General features: G+C 39.4%; 2 protein-coding genes across 4 annotated transcripts; one reads left to right on the top strand and one right to left on the bottom strand.

The window, feature by feature from the left end:
• Positions 1-79: 79 nt before the first annotated feature.
• LOC311251344 (Fc receptor-like protein 5) lies at positions 80-5,963 on the bottom strand. 2 transcript variants are annotated; one of them, XM_084343722.1, is made up of 6 exons: positions 5,919-5,963; positions 3,906-3,990; positions 3,010-3,282; positions 2,667-2,927; positions 1,965-2,099; positions 80-405 (listed from the first exon to the last, which is right to left on the bottom strand). In XM_084343722.1, the coding sequence occupies exons 2-6, from the start codon at positions 3,934-3,936 to the stop codon at positions 374-376; spliced, it is 732 nt and encodes a 243-aa protein (XP_084199848.1). In that variant the 5' UTR covers positions 3,937-3,990; positions 5,919-5,963; the 3' UTR covers positions 80-373. The 2 variants fall into 2 exon arrangements, with proteins under 2 accessions (XP_084199848.1, XP_084199847.1); XM_084343721.1 differs by lacking the exon at positions 5,919-5,963 and adding an exon at positions 4,834-5,072.
• An 8,779-nt stretch (positions 5,964-14,742) lies between these two features.
• On the top strand, positions 14,743-19,795 carry LOC311252101 (uncharacterized protein). Of its 2 annotated transcripts, XM_084344937.1 has the most exons (9): positions 14,743-15,075; positions 16,019-16,036; positions 16,819-16,857; positions 17,300-17,323; positions 17,836-17,931; positions 18,085-18,102; positions 18,213-18,239; positions 18,865-18,945; positions 19,118-19,795. In XM_084344937.1, exons 1-9 carry the CDS (start codon positions 14,859-14,861, stop codon positions 19,216-19,218), a joined length of 621 nt encoding a protein of 206 aa, XP_084201063.1. In that variant the 5' UTR covers positions 14,743-14,858; the 3' UTR covers positions 19,219-19,795. The 2 variants fall into 2 exon arrangements, with proteins under 2 accessions (XP_084201063.1, XP_084201064.1); XM_084344938.1 differs by lacking the exon at positions 18,085-18,102.
• Positions 19,796-20,907: the final 1,112 nt, after the last annotated feature.

Below are 20,907 nucleotides of genomic sequence, written 5' to 3'. Positions count from 1 at the left end.
TAATATCCAGAAGGTCAAATTTATATTTTTTATTGCGTTTTTATTGTTTTTGTCAAAATGTTCAAGTCATTTAAACATCGCTTTCATGACAGCATCACATATACAACATTTTTAAAAAAAAGGATAAATAGTATAAAGAATATATTATCATGTTCACGTATAAAAAGGTTGTTTAAAGGGAAAGGTTCACCCAAAAATGAAAATCCAGTCATCACATCCTCACCCTCACGCTGACGGAAAGTCAGGTGACGATTTGTGGTCCACAAAGAACCCAAAAATATAAAATGGCTCCATACAGCTCGTCTTATGCTGTGATTTTTTTGGGTGACCTGTTCCTTTAATGTCAGTTGACCTTCATCCCAGCACCAGACGATCAGACGCCTCCCCTCTTTGCCTCAGCTCGAACTGCAGGAAAAACCAGAGCAGACAAAGTTTTTAGTCGTCGTTGGCCTTCCTGTCAGTCACCTTGACAAGTCTTGCTATTTTTTCACTTCCTGATTCCTGCCAGGGTAGTTGTTGCCGTGACAAACGTCTTTGGCCTCAACCTGTTGCCCACAACCAGGTCGTGACACGGTTTCTAATCCTAAAAATCCCCTCCGAACATTTTTGAGGGCATTCACTGAAAAGCTGATTTTAAAAAAAGCTGATGATGTGATTTTACAGCGTAGGTGAACTGGTAGCTTAGCTTCAGGGCTAGAGTTCAGACAATCACATGGGCTTTAAACAGGGCTATCCTTAGCTCGAGGCTAACAGTTGACCCTGGGCTAAAAGTTGACCCTGGCCTAACTTAGCCCCGTTTCACACTGACGCCTCTTAGCCCAGTGCTGTACATTTCTCAAAGATAGGAACACGTGTCCACATAGAGTGGTATGATCTGTTGTCCCAAAACCTGGAAATGAGTTAGCATGTTAGCACATCTGGTTTCCTTGTCTCAGTTAAATGTTTGAAATAAGCTGTGTGGCTACCACAGGCTGAACATACTTACACTTTTTGTTCTATGACATAAAATTCATCATTAAATGTCCACAGTTTAATTATAAAGCTCCTCTGTGTGTTAAAAACGGCAAGCGGTTGCTAACAAGTGTCTAAATAAGACTACAGAGGTTGTCGGGGACATTAAACGTCCTCACAGCGAACACGGAGACTCGTCTCCTCACTAGTCCGTCTTTACAGGCCCACTTTAGTTACACACTGTTCTCACTCTGACTTTACAACTTGTACATTGATCAGTTTATAGAAAACCTGGATAGTAATTGTGCAGTAAGACGCTCAGTGGTGGAGACGTTTGAGTCATGTGACCGTGATGTCGTCTGTCTGTAGCCTAGCATTAGCTTTTTAATGCTACACATTTAATTTACACTTCAAACATCACAGAGTGGAGTTCATCTGTGGAGATTATCTGGATGAACAGAACCTGGAAGGATCAGAAACTTGTGTTAGACACACAGATTATTTTCTGTTATAATCCAAAATACAATCAGAAATCTCACAGAGGGAACCACAGTGATGCAAACTTCAGTTAGCTGACAAACATACATCATTGCTTCACCATGACAACAGCACATCCACCCCAGATATCAGATTACAAAGACCACAGACTTCCTTCAGAGCAAAGTTCAGTTGGATGATAACATCAACATTACATGACTTCTTCACTACTTCAGATTCATTTTTACTTCTTGAAGGTGACTTATAAACATTATTAACACACACACACAATGTGTTTATTGGTTGTTTATTGGTCCATGTTATGGAAAACTAGACCACAATCAGACAACTTCTGCTAGAATATGATAAAGTTATAAACACATAAACAACATGTTCTTACCAGTCATAGGCGAACAGTAAGCTGAGTGCAGACAGGAAGTGAAAAGACAAAACTGTGAGCTTTTCGTTCAGCTGAAAAGGTCAACACTGTAAAGGTGCGTAGAGGGATGACTGTATTCTGCTACAGCTCTTCTTACCTTGAGCCCACTTTCTGTAGGTGTATATAGCGAGGAGGAGGATGGCAGTGTAGAGGATGAAGAGCAGGATGGTGGACAGCAGCCTGGAAAGGGGAATGAGAGGAGGAGTCGGAGTCGGGATGTTCGGAGGTCGGACTGTGAGGAAGAAAATAAGAGTTTCAGGAGTTTGTCATCAAGGCCTGCTTTCATTCAAATATACAAGAGGACATAATGAAGCCTTTAAAAACTTCAATTCCAGCCATGTTTGTGACATAAAAGTTGTGTATTTTAAGCCAAAACCAAGTTGTTTTGTGCCTGAAGCTAACACGACCGTAAAGGTACAATATGTAAGACTTTAAAACGTTCAAATATGAACTAAAATTATCAACAGAAGGTGAAGAATTAACAGTTTTGATGTTACTTCAAAGACATCTATGTGTTGCAGAGATATCCCCTGATGTTAGCATGCTAACCAGCTAGCCCCTGGTCTGAATACCTCTTTATCCCAGTGCTCCAAAGCACCAGCTACCTGGTTATGTTTTAGGAATCAAAACTACTACTATCTTAGGAAAAGATCAGACTAGGTTCATCTAAATATTTCACAACAGTCACCACGTGTTGGAGAGGCTAACGTCTCCGGCCTTTTTCTCGGGTCCCGACCCTGACGTCACAAAGAAAGACTGGTCAGTTGGATTTAAGGTCCTGGAACAAAACCAATGTCACCTTCGACTGTCAGCAAACTCTGCGGTGATGATCCGTTTCTGGGGTGTTCACACTTGTAGGAGCCTTCGTGAGACTTAGACACTTCCAGGAGGGTCATCTTTCCTGCAGGCTCAGTACCGATGTAAACATCGTTTTTGTAGAACGCGGCGTTGAAATCTGAAGTAGTCTCAACTTCATCTTCGTCCTTGTGTAAACAACTAAGGGTCACTGTATCTCCCTCCGTCACAGGATGTAAAGGGCTCTCCAGGATCACAACATCATCTGAAATATAGAACCATACCTGACGATTAGTTTACAGAGTCTGTTGATGTAAACACAGCATTAGACACAAATGTGGATTTACCTGTCACTGTGAAGGTGACCGTGTTGCTGCGACCCCCCTGCTCGGACTCACACCAGTACAGCCCGGTGTCTGATGGGTAGGCACTCTCGATGATGCAGGAGGAATTACCTGGGATCCCCCAGCCATACATACACACAGCAGACGTTGTAGTCGAGGTGTTTCTTTTCACTTTCCAGCTGCTGGAGTTGTCTGTACATGTCAGAGTGATGACGTCATACCGAAAGAACTGAGCTCTGTTGGGAGTAACTCTCAGTGTGGCTTCAACTGGAAAACCTGACAAACAAGAAATAACAATAATGTAATCAAGTGTATGAGTACAGCGGATTATTTGTGTTAAATCTAGGCATTGCTGTGGTCAGTTGATACTGAGGTGGTAAAATTGAAAGCTGATTAATCAAAACTGCCCCAGTAAAAGAGAAATATCACATGAAAAATATTCACATGGTAAGTGATGATTGTCAGATGAAAATCAAAGTTATATGATAAAATGTGAAAATTGTGACATTAAACTTTAAAATAATGAGATGAAAGGTTGACATTTTGGGATGAAATGTAAAAATGAGATCAGTCATAATTATAGACTAAAAACTCTAAATGATGAGATAGAAGTCATAAACGTGACATAAAAATGCAAAATTATGAAATAAAATGTGGAAATAATGAAACAAAAAGTCAGAATTATGAGATAAAAAGCTGAAATTGGAGAGAAAACATTGACGTCATGATGTCTTTCCGATAATTTTGCCTTTTTTGATCTCTTAAAAATGAATCTTTAATCTCACGGTTTCAAGAAAACGACAAGTCAATGAAAGTAAAGTGCTTTAGTGGTTGGTAGATGAGTGGAGAGGAAGAAAGAGCAGTCGGCAAATTGTTTTAAAAAAGATCAAATTACTTACAGAGCATCAGGCAGAGAAGTGCGATGTCCATCTTGTGTCGTTCTGTCTTCCTCTTTGTTAAGTTTCACAGCATGTCAACCACATCCTGACAAACACAGGAAATGACAGGTATTTCGTTTGTAATGAAAGTAGCTCATGATGTGAACTTGCTTAAGCTCTAAGTTTTCAAAATACTTTTTACATCACAGACCCAGGCTTTAAGGGGACGTCAGGATTGATTCAGTTATAAAAACATTGGAGAGTTACGTTGCATTGAGTTAAGTACCACTAAAAGCCTCCACTGGAGATGTTTCACAGTTTGCTGATGATCTTGAACTATTTATCCAAAATCTCGATCCTTCTTCTCACCTGTTTCACCGGCTTCAAAAACTTTAAACTCAACTCCATTATACAACAGGTAATTCACCGGAAACCATTGAATTAAACCACAAGAGAGCAATCTTTAAGTCAGATTTCAGTGAAACAGGATGTGGAACAACCGCATGAACCCTTTCAAAAGAAACACTGACTAAAGACACAAACACAGACTGGAAATTAACTTTAGTTTGCAGCTGATCCATAAATAAACAAATCATTCTGGACGCATTTGAACACACAGGTTCTGAAGTCTCTGTCTGTATCTGTTTCTGAGGCGAATATTCATACTGTGGCCTGCAACTTAAAGGAATAGTTCACCCAAAAATGGAAGTTTGTAGTCAACAAAACATTTCTGGACCTTCACAGCAAAAGTGTTGCAGCATTCTCCTACACAACATACAGCTTGTATGTATCCACGTCTCCAGAATCCCAAATTGAGTTGAAAATATGTTATTTTTCACGATTTTACGCAGAAATCTTCGTCCGCAACTCTTCATGCAACATATAGCTTAAAAGCCTTGCCTACAGTGTAGCTTGGTAGCATCCAGCTAGGTGGGGTTGTTCAACTCACTAGGCTCGCTTCAGCTTTAGCCGAGAGTTAGCTGGAGTCAGGTACTGCCAAGATGGTGATGGCTTGAACGATCAACACTGAGCTTCCTTCTGGCTCTTCAGAAACCTGTGGGTGGTGTCATTGTGGCTCTGTCCACTATTTTTACCATCAGGGTTTCATTTTTGGTTGTTTTTTCCGTTTTAAAACAAGTCACCTGCTACTTCTGTCACAAGGCCAGCGCCCTGACAGTTTGTGTTGCATGTTGGTCTGTTTTGTTTTGTCACTCTATCTGTTTGTATGTCTGTCTCCTTCCCCCTCCCCCTTGCACTCTGTCACCTCTCCTGGACCTGCCTGCCTCCCACTCCACACCTGCCCTGCTGCTGCAATCAAGCAACCTGATTCCAATCAGCTCATCACCCAGTCGGCACTTCAGTCCTGCCTCACCGTCAGTCTCTGCCGGATCGTCATTCAGTCCACACGGTTTGTCGTGGTTGCGGTCTAGCAAAGCCAAGCCTCAGAATTTCTGATCGAAAGTTTTTTGTGTTTATTCTAACTGCTGCCTTTCCCTGCTGCAGTCCCTTCCCCGCCTGCCTGCCTGCCAGCCTGCCTTCCTGCCTGCCCAACAGCCCGTCTTCTTGACTCCCAGTCTGCCTGCCACCCCAGCCATCACCTCCAGCCCTCCAGCCGCTGTCTTCCCCCTGGACCCACTCTACAGCCCATCGCTCCCCCTTTCCCTCACCTCACAACTTTGAATAAACAGCTTAATTCTGCCAGTTGGTGTCTGTGTCTGGGATCCTAGCAAAGGCGTGACAACTTCAGTCGTTTAGGAGAATGCTGCAAAGCTGTTTTGCTGTAAAGCTTCAGAAATGTTTTGTGGACTATGAAACTTCACCTGACTTTCAATCAACATTCAAATAACTGAATGAATGAAATGTTTCGGGTGAACGGTCCCCTTAAGAAAACACATGCAAATAGACAATACAAGCACCGTCATAAAACATTTGCACTTATTTCACAACACAGCTACAAGCTGAGAAACCACAAGCAAATACAGGAGGACAACAGCAACTGTTTCCAGGGGACACTAAAACGTTGATAACACTAACAAGAATCTCAGTCGCCATTCTCAACCACAATGTGTTTTCCATGGTAAATGTATGCATATATCTATATATATTCTATATATGTTGTTTTCATGCTGTAGAAAGAAATGAAACCCTGCAGCCCACAGATCCAAAAACACCTGACCACAGGTCACCATGACAACACGCCAACAGACAGTGACATGACAGCCACAAAAAAAAAAAAAATCACATCGTACTTCTTACTAATTTCATTTCCCTGTCTGGGGAACAAAGGTCTGGTGTCCACACACCATCGGTCCGCCTCCCTGATTCTTCATCCATCTTTAATATTGTTAAACCTCAATAATTCTATTGACTCAACCAATCCATAACATCAAGAGATGTTCTGTTTCAACTTTAATCTTAATTTTTAAGTTTTTCTCTATTCATTTTGATGTGTTTCTATGCCCCTGTAAACCACTTTGAATTACCTTGTGTCTGATGTGCTGTATAAATATCTTACCTTGCCTTAGGACACCATCTACTGGTGTGATGGAAGACCAGCGACTACCTCGACAGAATACACTCTTAACATTTTGATACGAGTTTTAAAGGAACTCTCTCTGCAGTTGTCAATATGAGCACATTTATTGTGATCTTCATCTTTTTTACGACCTTTTCTGAGCCGAGTTGGCTCCATGTTGGTGTTGGTGACCTGTGTTGAGTGAGATGATATAGTGCTTTAATACAAAACTACATGAGATTCTATTATCTTACCGACAAAGTGCGACTTTCTTAACTCGAAATTATCTTCCAAATTGACATGTGACATCATGTGAGTGATTCACCGCACAATTCAACTTCTCCTCACTGGCAACTTAAAGAGTTTTTCTGAAATAATGGTGCGTTTCATTGCATCTCCGATATGGGAAAGTGCATTGGAACGGTCTTAAACTGAAACTCGGGCAAGTCCGTGTAGTCCGAGTTGGCCAACAGTATGGCAGTATGGCATTCAGTTAATCTAAATGTCTTCCTCAAATCTACATAGTGCACCTTTAAGTTTGTCTAAACTCTTTGTCGTTCACCTTTTGGTGGTCTTCACATGGGAGGTATCTACTCTGATCTTATACCGATCCCAGCATTACATTGTCTAAAATTGCACACGTTCATACGTTTAAAAAATGTCCACACCCCTTCAACACAAAGTGACGCAGTTATTTAGGCCAGTGATTTTCAAAGAGAAAGTGAATCTCCACCATGTCATAACATTCCCATACTCATCACAGGCAAGATGGCGTTGTCACCGGCTGTGTGGTTGTCCTTTCTCTCTGTGGCGAGTGTCTCAGGTGAGTTTTAGCCTCAGAAATCAGTTTTTCTCTTTGACTGTCTACTTTTCTGGCATCTGCTGAGTTCATTGTGTCATTATTTTAACCTCATGTATGAAAGTGAAATAAACAAAAACAACAAAAAGTCAACTAACTTTTCACTGTAGCCTCTTAAATCCGAGTGGATTTGGAATAACTTTTCCTGAGAGGTGCAACAATAAAATCACGTCATGCTCACAGCTGACAGTGGGCTTTAAATGCTGTTCTTCCTGTTCAGATGATCTCATAAAACGCCTCAATGAATAACTGGCTCAGCTGGAATTTTCCATTGATGTGTCGGTTAAAGGTCTGATCATAAAAAGATTTAGAGGAAGTGATTATCACTTTGATACCTGTACCACTGAACCAGAGGTTTTAAAGACTCATATTATAATCTCAAACCGAGTAATCACAAGTGAATCTTCACGCTACACAGAGAGATGTCTGTTGCGTTCCCTCTGCGGCATTTAGCCATGCTAAATAACACGACTTGTTCTGAGTCGGTCATGCATTTTATTTGCGCCCCTGTAGTGAAAACACCGGCGTCAGACATGTGGTTTACCCTGTAGTGACAATAAGCAGTACTTCATTTTCATGGGTCTACATTTCAGTTCACTGTTCAGACAGTGACACAAGAAATTAACAGAAGCACTTTATTTTCATTATGGTTTACGGTGTGTTCAGGGACACTGTTTCAGTGTGTCCAGGTATGGCAGCTACATCAGTGTGTTCGATAACAGTGTGCAGCTGTGCAAACTTGCCAATACTGTTTAAATTAAATTGTTTTGACTGCATTTGTTAATATAATGTGATGTGTTGTATCAAGACTACCCAGATCGTACACAGCGACTTGTATTTCAGCTCTTTTTTTACATTTTCAGTGAACTAGGTGGAATATCGCAATATGCATCGTATCACAATGTATCGTGATATAATTGATTGTGACCCACGTATCATGATGCGTATCGTATCGTGAAGTCCTTGCCAATACTCAGCACAATTCATCATTTTTATCCGGCAATGTCTTCTTCAGTCTCTTCACCTCCGTCAGGGTTTCTGACAAGGACATCATTCACCGGATCACAAGACACTGTACCATCAACATGATTTAGAAGCTTTATCTTTAGGGCAAGATAGCTACATAATGCTTTAATGGCGCTAAATGCTGTCTTTGTTTCCCCAGGAGAGTCTGATGTGATTGGCTCAAATGAACCAGTTACTGTCACAGTCGGTGGTGATGCCATCCTGCCATGCCACCTGGAGCCCCCATTTGATGCGAAGACCCTAACGGTGGAGTGGAGACGTGGTAAAACTCATGTTCATGTCTATCGAAGTAGAAGAGATGATCCAGTTTCTCAGGACGAGAGCTACAAAGGTAGAACTTCTCTCTTCCATGATGAGATGACCAAAGGAAACATTTCACTGATGCTGACCATCGTTACGGAACAGGATGCAGGAAATTACATGTGCAATGTTCCCAATCTGAAAAGTCAGGTCAAGAAAGGCTACGTTACTCTCATCGTAGGTGAGTACAGATAAACAAAACTTAAAGATTTAAAAAGTTTTGGTCACATGCTAGAAGTATATAAATTCTTGCACACAATTACAATTTATCACAATTTTTCAGCAAAGCCAGGGGAGAAAGGAAACAAAGAAAATCTGAATGATAGTCCTCGTAAGTAAATATGTTGACTGGTAAAGCTTAAATTACCTCAACATCTACTGCAACTTTGGGTCAGAATTTCTCACATATTTTGATATCTTATTTCATTTTTAGCCACAGAACCACGACCAGGGAATGATGGTAAGTTAAGAAAGTTTAACTGTACTGAGTTAAGTATGTCCTCTGCGTAGATGCATGCAGTACGTCATAGCCTGATGTGCACCTCCCTAAACGACTGCAAGAATTGTGAGTGTTCTGATTGGTAGGATCACATTTCCGGCCTCCCTTTCAGTGCTTAGCGTTGGTGCAAATATCTGGGATTATGACCTGTAGCTTCCCCAGTAAACACACCCCCCTCTTCAGCTAGTGCAGTCCTTTCTGACCGGCCGGCTGCTGCCCTTCTTGGGTTATATCGCTCCTCTGCAGCCACTTTTCAATACTGGAGTGTCTCCGGACAAGAAAGCAGACAGGCTAGTTGTCTGAGGGGCTGCCTGACACATGTGGAGCAAATACAAACTGAACACATCCATAGTTTGCAGAAACGTACAATGCCAACACTTTAGTCTAATACTTTTCTCAGCTGATTGTTCTGATATTTCAGGTAAATATTCTTAATGATAATACTGTTGTGTAAATGAAAGATATTCTAACAGTTTTAGTGGGACAGGCTGCCCCTCCAAGTCTTTATTATGCCCGTTAAAAGTAGAAGTGGGTGTAGAAAATGCATGGATGGATGTTATCTTGGAGCCCACAGTGAAGAACTAATGTTGACATCTTTCCTCTCTTCTTCCAGGTGCTATAATTGGCCTTGCAGTTGCCATTGCTACATCTGCTGTTGTTGGATTTGCTGTATTGTGGTGCCTGTATGGGGCAGAACACTAGATTACAATTTTCTTCTGTCCCAATTTCTCAGGTCAGGTTTTATGCCTTTGCACAGGCAATAACTGTGTCCAGAGGCCTTTTGTTTTCAATTTGTTCATCCCATTCTGGCCAACACACTCTCGGGAACATCTAGAGGGAATTTCTCTTGGCCCCATGGATGCACAGATTAAAGTTATTGGTCAAAGGTCACTGTGACCTCACAAGACACATTTTTGGCCATAACCCATGCATTCACGTGCCAATTATGATTAGTGATTTCATATACAAAAGGTCAATTTCACTGTGACATGATAATGCACTGATAAATCACTTTTCTTTTTTTGTGACCATATTTCACATTTGGTCAGATACTAAATTGGTTACACTTATTTTCATTGTCTGCCTTCAAAGTGTGCTGATTGTAGAGATCATCTGCGCTGTTGAGTTGAAGGTGTGTGTGAAGCATCCAACATCATAGTTGGGGTTACTTCTGTAACTTCACTACATCAGTAAGTTGAAAGAACTCGCTGTTGACTTCTGTTTTCACACTGGACTCGAACAGTCCCCATCCTCCTTCATAAGTTGTCTTTTCCCGCTGTATTACTTCACCTGACTTCCTCCTTTGCTTCCATAATAATGACTACAGCCACTAGAGGTCGCCACTTACCAAGAAACGTAAATGTGTGTCGTAATAAGATGTTTCAATATCAGCTAACTTACTAAAACTTAAATGTGGTCATAGTTACAGATATGTTTTTGTATACAACATGTGTTCTAATATGTCTAGATTTTGTACGGTTTTGTATATTTTGCTTTATTACTGTTTTTATTGTGGTGTGGTACATTTTGTATATGTTTATATGTGTTGTGCTCATGCGGTTATTTGCTGTTTTTCGGTACAACCCTGTGTGGCATGCTTTGTGATACCGGGCTACAATTAACTGTGACTTCAATTTGACTTGACTTGCAAAAATGCTGAATTATTTTAGCACTATTTGTGGCACTATATTAAGCTAACACTATTATCCAAAGGAACATACAATAAGGGCGTTCTAACATGTGGATACAAAACAAATACAGGAAGAGTCAGTTTGTGTACATCAGCTACATCTAGTCAGCTGAATTGTGTAAAGTTAAAGTTGGTGGATGGTAGAAACCAGCGAGAGCAACTTTTTTTTTTATCAGCATCATCTTTAGTGTAATGTGGAGAAAGGACGGAAAGGAAAGGACGCTATAATATTTATATTTAATATCCTCAGATGAGATGTTTTAGACCTACAATAGTAATTCTTTCAGGCTACTATCCCATTGCACCCTGTGCAACCATGCTGGGTTTATTTTTACAAAAAAACAACTTTATATCCGTCTAAATGATCAGATTCAGTAACCTTATCTTCGTCTCCATGCTCGTCTGTAACACAGTATAACCTTTCATTCATAACATGTAATTTTCATTGTTATTCATTGTAAGGAGGCTTATTAGTGCCTCTGTTGGGTTCAGTACTACAGGTTCACGGTCAATTCACTGTGAGTACATTTGCATTGTAAATTCATTCAAATACACGAGCTACAAAAATAGATGCATGTGTTTTTTTTCTCACATAGCACATGGAGCAACTTTGCATATTTCTCCTACACTTCAATCCACACTAGATTGAATTAGAATCTAGTGTGAATCTAGACTGAATTATTCTGATAAATAAAGAAAGGTCACTGAAAAGGTCTTTTAACATGTACCTGTTGTCAAATGACACAAAAACTAGAAGGAAAAAAACACATATATCCCAACTAACTAATAAGATATTTGATTTCTAATTCAGTATTTAGTGTCTCAGTATATTGCACATTTTAGGTCATATTCAGTTAGTAATTACAGCATTATATAGGTATTTTATGTGCATCGTTTATAATGAGGATTTACATATACATATACACGTAAAAATTAATAAAAAATATTTAGAGATGTCAAATGTAAAAACAAGAGGTGTATCTCATGCAGCCAGTGTAGTTACATGATCCCAACATGATTTTGAGTTAATTGATCACATGACCTGGAAGCTATTGAGCTAGCATGCTAATATTTACATATAAAAAATCGCAAAAATTAATAAAAAATATTCAGAGATGTAAAATGTAAAAACAAGAGGTGTATCTCATGCAGCCAGTGTAGCTACATGGTCCCGCACTGATTTTGAGTCAATTGATCACATGACCTGGAAGCTAATGAGCTAACATGCTAATATTTACATATAAAAATTCATAAAAATTAACAAAAATTCATATAAAAATATGAACAGATGTAAAATGTAAAAACAAGAGGTGTATCTCATGCAGCCAGTGTAGTTACATGATCCCACACTGATTTTGAGTCCATTGATCACATATCTTGGAAGCTATTGAGCTAGCATGCTAATATTTACATATAAAAATCAATAAAAATCAATAAAAATTCGATCCGAGAAAGTTGTCACAGGGACACAGCAACATCAGGTGGCGTTATGGAGTCCCTTGTCCACACCCACCCCCAATCATGTTGAATTCAGATGTGGGCGCGCACATGTGACGTATGTTCCGAGTTTGGTGAGTTTTGGGGTATGTTCAGGCCGCCAAATATGCAGTCGACTGGAAGGAAGAAGGAGAATATTAAATAATCCTTACAGATACAATAGGTCGGGCCCCAATAATAATTCTACTACTAACTACTAATAATAGCAAGTTAACACTCCTTTATTGACCCCATCATAGGTTGTTTCTCCCTCTGCTCAGTTCTGGAAAACAAGATGGATGAATGTGATGATGAAAGGATGAAAGTGAAGTCAGTGAAACTCATTTCCTCATTTATCTTCCTCATCCAGCAGCAGGTTCTCACCACAAAGTGACTTTATTTCAACATGTAGGGAATCATGTGACTCCAGTTGTCTCATACTGTCTGTTCCCACGGTCACCAACAGCCAATGCATTTTTGACTTATCTCATAATTATGAGTTTTAATCTCACAATTTTTACTTTTTATGTCTTAATAATGATTTGTACTTTTAATCTCAAAATGTTGTTGTTTTTTTTATCTAAAAATTGACTTTTTATCTAAAAAGTTGGACTTTAATCACATTATTTTGACTCACAGTCGAAATTTCCATCAGGCTCAGTTTTCATCTTTTTGTTTTCTTTAACTGAGACTCCCAAAAGTTAAGATTACAACTCAAACTCTGGCCACCAACATTTTGCTGATCAGCGCATAAAAGTAAATATTGTTAATATTATTGTCGCCAGTTATTCACTTGTTGCGTCACCGAGCGCCGCCGAGAAACAGAAAGTAAAGTTTCAGGTTTCAAGTGTGTTTTTGATAACGCCCACCGAGACCACGGAGGTACTTAACCCAACAAGTTGAGATCATCTTCAGCCTGAGGTCAGCTGTAGAGACGCAGATCTGCTCCTCAACCACGAGGATGAAGTTACATGTCGTGGTGCTGCTGTCCAGCCTGTCCGCCAGCCTCACAGGTAGGTTTCTGTCAGAACCGTGGAGGTCAGCGCTGTTCAGTCTGAAAGAAAACGTCTGTGGTCAGCTAAAAATGTATCGATCAACCAATCAGTTAACAATGGGAGCCTAACAATGTGTTCATTACTAAATGTGCTTGTTGAAAACTCTGGTCGATATATACTTAATCTCCAAAAGTGACTGTGATTGACTTAATTCCTGCTCAGCTGATATGAAACTGGTTCTTCACGACTCACTGGATTTCTCATTGAAGTGGAAAGACGTGACAGATAAGAGACTCAGAGGAAGCGATGATGTGAAATAACATGTAAATAGGCTGTAAATACGCTCTATATGAAAGTAAAGGGCCACACCGACATCAGTTTTTAATTTTTTTCTCCATGTATAATGTTTGCCGAATTAACAAGCAGGCCCAGATAGTTGAGAGCGTGTTGTAAACTGCGTTTCACAACGTTTGGACGGTTTCTTCCGACGCAACACGTTTCAAAATTGAGCCTTTTTTAAAGGGAGTCCGGCGAAGACAGGCTTTTACAGGGATGTCGGGAAGAAACTGACACTTTTACCAAGGAAAGACGCATCGTAATGCTTTGTGCGTAATGCCGAATTAACCAGAGGGCACCAGTGAGTCAGGAGCAACTCTGAGTCATTTCACAGAGTCACTCGAGTTGTAAAGGAATCTGGGAATATGTTTCTTTTAACCAGTTTATATCACCCATTACATTGAGAAAGTCATTATTTGTGATTAAAATAATGGTTGGTGATGTATTAGAGACCATCTCAGATCTGTGATGAGACTGCTTTAATGAGAGCTCAGGCCCAACATTAAAGGGGTGACTCACCCAAAAATGTTTTTGTCTCCGGCTGCTTCAGTTGTTCAGCAGAACGCTGCAACTCTGTTTTACTGTGAAGCTCCAGAAATGTTCTGTGGACTACGAGACCTCACCTGACTTTATATCATCATGGAGGGAGGAGATGATGGCAGGATTTATATGTTTGGGATGAATTGCAGTCATATATATTTTCCTAATTTCCTAAAATTCTGGCTGCACTTTCTCCCCCATTCTTGTGCAGCTAGCTAACTCATAGCTTTAGCATTTCCAACAGCGATATATTCATCTAGTCTCGTGGAAGAGTCCCAGTTGGAGGTGCTGGCGGTCTATATACTGACGTCACTGTTACTGGTGCTCGACATGTTTTTGTATAAATTTGAAGTGCCAGGATAATTTACATCTACTTACAATGATTTATAACAATTTGAGTATGTTTTGCACGTTTGTAGTCACACATTTTGATTTTTTGTTTCATTATTTTTCCCCACAGGCCAATCAGATCCCAAACAGGATGAAGGCAAGTAAAGAATAGCTGTCTTTACTTAATGTACATGCACCAAATATCGCTCTTTCACTTTGTTGGGAAAAGGAAATGTACTATGATGAGGTAAAATGCTAAAAAAAGAATAAATGTTGTGCCTCATCAAAGGGAGCCACCATATAACTTGCCCAAAGAGCCGGGTTGAAGCTACAGTAGGAGAGGACGTCACTTTGGACTGCTACTTCCAGCCTCAACGAGATGTGACGAAAGAAAACTTTGAATGGAATATGGACAAGAAAGAACGTGCCCTCGTCTACAGAAGTAGAGCTTTTTCTGCAGACGATCAGGCAGAAAAGTTCAAAAACAGAGCGTCTCTTGGTAGCGATGGGAATCTAACAGAGGGGAAAATTCCACTGACAATCACAAACGTTACGAAGGCTGACGAAGGAACGTACAGCTGCTTGGTTGTAAAAGGGCAATCCTGTGAGATTCGACTCATTATTGGTAAGTAGTACAGTTTGTCTCATACTTTACTTGATGTATTGATACAAAACGCAGTACAAATACTGTAAATCAATCACACAACTGAATATTTTTCAGACCAATCTCATCTTCTGTATATTTATCAGGTTTCTCAAACGATCAAATACTGATATCAGTATTGGCTTTAAAAATCCAGTTACGTAGCGGTGACTTGTCTCCTTATCTTGACAAACTGGCCTTTTGTTTTCTCGATATAACAAAATAAATGAATTCTGATACCACAAGCCTTGTTGACTTGACACAACAAACTAACTAGCTAATTTTTTTAATGCCGTTATCTCAAAATAATGAGTGTAAGCACAGCCATTTTTGTCACTGGTATATTTTTTTTAAACTATAAAATATTGATATTGTTGGCCATAGAAAACAATTATATTTCTGACTCCTGATCTCTTGATATATATATGTTAATTAATGTTCTTCTACACATCAAGAGCTCTCTCACACACAGTTAGACTCATACAGTAGTCATCATTTGGAGTAAAGCAGCTGTCCTCCTGATAAATCTTGACATCCTGTCTAAAAATAGTTCTCAGAAGACAGAAGTTAATTTCTTTTCCTTCTGGAGAATTTCCTCTGTCCTGTTGACTTTATAACTGCAGCTTTTAGTTGTGCTGTTTAAATATGATATTTGTTATAGTGACATTACTGTGCATGGAAATGTTTAAAATGACTGAATATGTATATGTCTGTATAATATAAAATACTGCACCTTTGACTTCAGACCAGCTATTTGTTGGTCTCGTAGGTTTTGTAGATGGAGCCTTCAGACTTGATCAAAAATGTGATGATTCAGTGATGCAGTGTTCTTCTGCCCCGGTTAGTCGGATGTAATTGGCTAACATGAACCAATTAAAATATTCATGATGCAATTGTTCTTTCTCCCTTTGTTCTTTCCTGACAGAGCAGCCAAAGAAACCTGGTGAGTAGTTGAGTTTGTTCAGCAACAGTTTTGCCTTTATCGGTATTTAAATATATGAAGACTGGGCTGAGATTCATCAGGTGAAACTTCAAATGTATGATGATGCGTCGGATTCGTAAAGAACCATTTGTTTGCTGTTGCCGATCAAAATGTCAACTTTAAATGTGAGAGTCAGTGCTGTATTTAGAACTCAGTTGTTACAGGTTTAAGTATTTATTTAACCTTTGCATAACCAGGAAGTCAATTTTTAGAACCCAGATTAACCAATTCGCACTTCAGATGGTTCGATCTCTGTGTCGTCCATTAATCTCTCATTATAGACTCCTCAAAGGGCATTATCTTGCTTATACCATGGTCACTTACCAACCCCCCCCCCAAAAAAAAAACCAAACAACAACCATTAATATCATTACAATTACTTTTACATGTTTTGCGATCAAAATATAACGTTTTTCCTGAGCACTAATTCCCTGGCAACACCTGAGAGTTTGACTAAAAGGAACAATCATACAATGCCATAAGGTTCTTATGTAACGGAAACATTGTTCACTACTCCAGTAAATAGGAAGGACCTTAGATATGACTTCGCAACTAGTCCACTACAAGGTGCTGATTGACAAGATGTTTCTCAGGTGATACCAAAAGTCCGCCTGAGTCGCGCTGAGACGAACAAGTTCATACTTCTGAAACATTTTCAGAATGATGATAAAATAAAGTGAAATTCTTTACAATTTGTCTTTTCTTTCCTGAGTAACTTTGAACCTTTGTCTTTTCTTTAACAGCTGATAAAGTGGTTCAATCCCCCAGCCCGACACCCAAATGTAAGTAAATGCTTAATCATTTCAAAATGTTCTAAAATTGATCCAAATACTTTGAAAAAACATGAATACATATTCAAACTGGTGTCTTCGTCACCTGGTGTGCTATCGGTAGGAGGAGGAAAGAGAGGACTTTTGAAATAAAGGTAGCTGAGGTGAAGCTGGTAGCTTGCAGACTGTGCATCTAACACATACTGTACCTCAGCTGTAACTGCATGTTTCTTTCATTCAGGCTTGACTCCAGTATCCTTATAAAATGTGCTCTACATGAACAAATATTTGTGTAACAGCAGCGTATGGAAACATGCATGAATTTCCCATTTTCTGGTTATTCGATCAAAATGTGAACTACATTTGAATAGAAACCTGGCTATATTTTTATCTCTGCCTTTATACTGTGTACTCATTTGTTTTTCTGTCATTCTGTCCCTCATTTTTTCTATAGCGACAGATCCACCAAAGAACAACAGTAAGTACTCGAGTTCGTTCAGCTGGAACAGTTTTGCCTTTATCAGTGTGGTCTGAGATAACAGATGAGGTCATTATTTGTAAGGGTGCGCCAACCGAATGGCCACTGATCGTTAACAGCTGATATTAGTTCTAAATCAACTGATCGGTGGTCTCTATACAGGCTGATCAGAAGAGCCAATCAAATAAACTGCAGGGCTCAAGGCTAACAGCGTCCCGACGTCCCCCAGTCAGGGACGATAGAGAGTTTCTGCTCAGAGTAGCATAAAGGGCTAAACAGTGAACTTCAGTTTAATGTGACAAAACAACAAGTTACTAGTTACAAGATACTTCAGCTGAGTGCAGTTTGGAGGTAAAAGTACACTTCTCAAAATGAGACTCAGACTGCTGCCTATCTCTGTGTGCATTGTGATCACTGAGCAGAAGAAGTGGGTGTAAAAAAATGGATGAATAGATGTTGTTTTAGATGCAGAGTGGAGAACAAATCTTGCCATATTTCCTCTGTACTTTCAGCGGGCACCATAGCTGGTCTTGCTAGTGGTATTCTTCTTTCGCTCGCTGTCAGTGCCGCCATTGTTATCGGTATATACCGTTACTGTCAAAGGACCAGTAAGTCTTACATTTCTTCTCTGTTCACTTATATTGTCCTAAATGCGTGTTTTTTTCACAATTTTGCACAAATGTATTGAATTATTAAATATCACTTGTTCATCTGTCATCATAACACATGTGCTTTTTGGGGGGTATTTTTTTCACAAACAGAGCAAAAAACAGATCAGTGTACGTAAAAAACTTAAAGTCATTTGTAATTCAGTCACACTGTTCATCAGTTGTTTGTGTGTAATTTTAACACAATATAACACACTATTTATTTATTTTTTTACCAACAGACACTACGACACAGTCAGATGATCCTGGTGAGTAAAACCTTTAATGCACAGGCTATTATAACTCCTGTGTCATTTGTCTGAACAGTCACACAGTTTATTTGTAATTATAAACAAGTTCAGCTGAATACTGAGCAGCCGTTTCAACTTGAACGTGAATTAAAAAGATCATTGTCAAGTCAATAAACTCGTTGTTGTGAAGATAGTAAAACCTCCTATAGTTTTGCGTTAAAGCGCTCAGTGAACTACATCGTCTTGCTCAACACCAACATAGCCGCCAACTGGGCTCAGAAAAGGTAGTAAAAAAGATGAAAATCACAATAAATCTGCTCATATTGACAACTGCAGTTCTGTGAAACAAGAGTTGCTTCTGGTTCAGTTCTGTGAGCTGCTGATATACAGGAGCAGCTCTACAGTGTTTAAGTTACAGGTTTTGGTGAGCGTTTAACGAGACAAGCGCCAAAAGAGCACCAGATGGAGACGATGGGACAGGTTAAGCTAGCAGCGCAAGATGGAGATGCCAGGTGGATAACGCTGCCGCTGAAGTTTATGAATCAAGGCGATTAATTGTGGGGCATATAACCTGTGTGATATGAAGTGCTTTGCAAATAGTATGTTGTGACACCATCTAAGTGTGCGACGCTTTGTCTTGTAGCCCCTCAGGCCACGCTGCCGGAGAGTGAAGGAGAGCTGTTGCCAGACGGCAAACATGCGCCCCCATCACCAGAGCGGGCAGGTAGGATTGTTCAGTTAGCATTCATATTATAAAGAGTATGGTCTGGACCTCAATGATTCAAACGCTCTGGATTGAGATCTCTGATTAAGTAGTTTTACTCATCTAGACTTGATGAGGCTAATAACAGAAATGAGTCATTTTGAAACATTAATAATCTGTTTGTGCCATTTAGGTACAGAAGAAAGGAGAAGAGGCATCAGGACATCGGACGAGAACAAGTCTGAGACGTTCAGACTGAAGAGCATGGGAAACCCCAGCGACAGTAGTAATTGAGCCCAACTGTCGTCTGTTTGACGGCGACCAAATGTAAAGAGGTTTTATCCGATTATTAATATTTTCTGCCACCCACCATCAGCAGTGTTTACTGGCATTGCAGGTTTTCTACACTGTAAAAACTATTTGTTTTAATAACCTGTAAAGCAACAAACAATCAAAAAACAAACAAGCTAACAAGCTAGCCAGTTTAACAATAACAACAAACACCAACAAATGTCCAGCAGATCCATTTCAATAACATGTTTAGTCCAAAATACAGTATTCCATGACTGAATGGTGACTAAATGGCAAAAATAACAGTGATCGCAGATGCTTTTTCATGCTTAAATATATAAAAAAATGATAGGTGCTCCTATGCCCGCCCTAGAGCCTGTAACACCGAATGGGTGATCATGTAGAGAAGTAAATAAATAACTATAATGATTTTTTGCTCTTGTTACTCTCAAGCAGAAGTAACATGTGGACCCATTACCCTGAGGTCAATTTTCGGATTTAGGGTGACCGCGTATGTTTTTGAATTATTATTTTACAATCTTTCTTTAGTGTTCGTATTATGTTCTGTATCTCAACATTAATTCGGTGGAGGCTACATTATGTGTATCTTTTAATCATAACATATATTTTAAAATTGTGTAATATAAACAACATATTCAAAATGTATTTGCATCGCACGTTTTCTATAAACTTTGAAAATAAGTCCTCTCTGGAGAAATTAACTCCCATTAAGCATTCTGGGAAGAACGTGATCATTAGAGATGGGCGGATGATACCGAGGCTGTGAGTCACATCACAGTCACTGTTTCAACATGTTGTACTGGAGCTTGTATGAAGGATATCAGGCCACTCAACGATGCTGCTGGCACATCAGTGAGATAAGAAAGCAGGAAGACTAAGAATTGTGACGATGTATACTAGGAATTTCCTCAAATCAGGTCATGATTTAATAAAAATAAGGTTAAGTTAGTGAATATTTCTCTCTGATCATGTGCGATCCATATGAAGTGTCTCATAAATATAAACCTTTAGGTTAAAAACATGAGCTGACAGTGACAATGTTTCAAAAATATTTTATATCTCATCTTTTTAAAACATACTGAGGTCTATTTTACTGTAACGTGTTGCGCTATAACATCTATATTAATGCAGCATTTCTAAACAAATGTATATGCTACTGTTGGGGCTCACTGATGAGGTTGTTCACTGTGGATTTCAAAATGGACTCAGTCTTCACACCTAGGTGCAAATTCAGCTTTGAGCTACTACTGTTGGTCAGATAATCATTAATTATAATTGACAGCCAAATTAACCCAAAACTCCCTATGAATGTTGCATGCGGCACTATATATGGTGCCCCGTGTGAGGTACACTACAGTACACTACATAATTAACAACACAAAGGTTTCTTGGACTGTACACATTGAGCCCAAGTCTTTAATGGCTGCTTTTTTGTTTTAAAGCCACCAGATGTCGCTGCGTTTGCTGCACGTCTTCATCTGCCCATCACTTCTGATCATGTCTCTTTAGAAATGTATTATTCTTTTGTTTATGAATTAAAAGACAAGAAAGTCAGAATTCTGAGAAATAAAGCGAGTTTTGTTTAAAGGCAACAAATGTAAATACTGGTTTTCATTGTTCTATCATTACACTGTGCAATCAAAGTTTACTTCATAATGACAGCTCACCTCT

The sequence above is a fragment of the Pagrus pagrus genome (genome assembly GCF_965226575.1).
Source record: "Pagrus pagrus genome assembly, chromosome: 22".
Taxonomy (NCBI): domain Eukaryota; kingdom Metazoa; phylum Chordata; class Actinopteri; order Spariformes; family Sparidae; genus Pagrus; species Pagrus pagrus.
Note: the sequence above shows the minus strand (reverse complement) of the source record. Positions and strands in the feature narration are given on the sequence as shown.

Excerpts from the sequence above, each read along its gene's own strand:
- LOC311251344 (XM_084343722.1), bottom strand. The coding sequence starts at position 3,936 with ATGGACATCGCACTTCTCTGCCTGATGCTCT. Across the intron at positions 2,928-3,009 it reads GGTCACCTTCACAGTGACAG|ATGATGTTGTGATCCTGGAG; the intron begins GTAAATCCACAT and ends TCTATATTTCAG. Across the intron at positions 406-1,964 it reads CTACAGAAAGTGGGCTCAAG|TTCGAGCTGAGGCAAAGAGG; the intron begins GTAAGAAGAGCT and ends TTTTTCCTGCAG.
- LOC311252101 (XM_084344937.1), top strand. The coding sequence starts at position 14,859 with ATGGACAAGAAAGAACGTGCCCTCGTCTACAGAAGTAGAGCTTTTTCT. Across the intron at positions 16,858-17,299 it reads CCCCAGCCCGACACCCAAAT|CGACAGATCCACCAAAGAAC; the intron begins GTAAGTAAATGC and ends TTTTTTCTATAG. Across the intron at positions 18,240-18,864 it reads GACACAGTCAGATGATCCTG|CCCCTCAGGCCACGCTGCCG; the intron begins GTGAGTAAAACC and ends TTTGTCTTGTAG.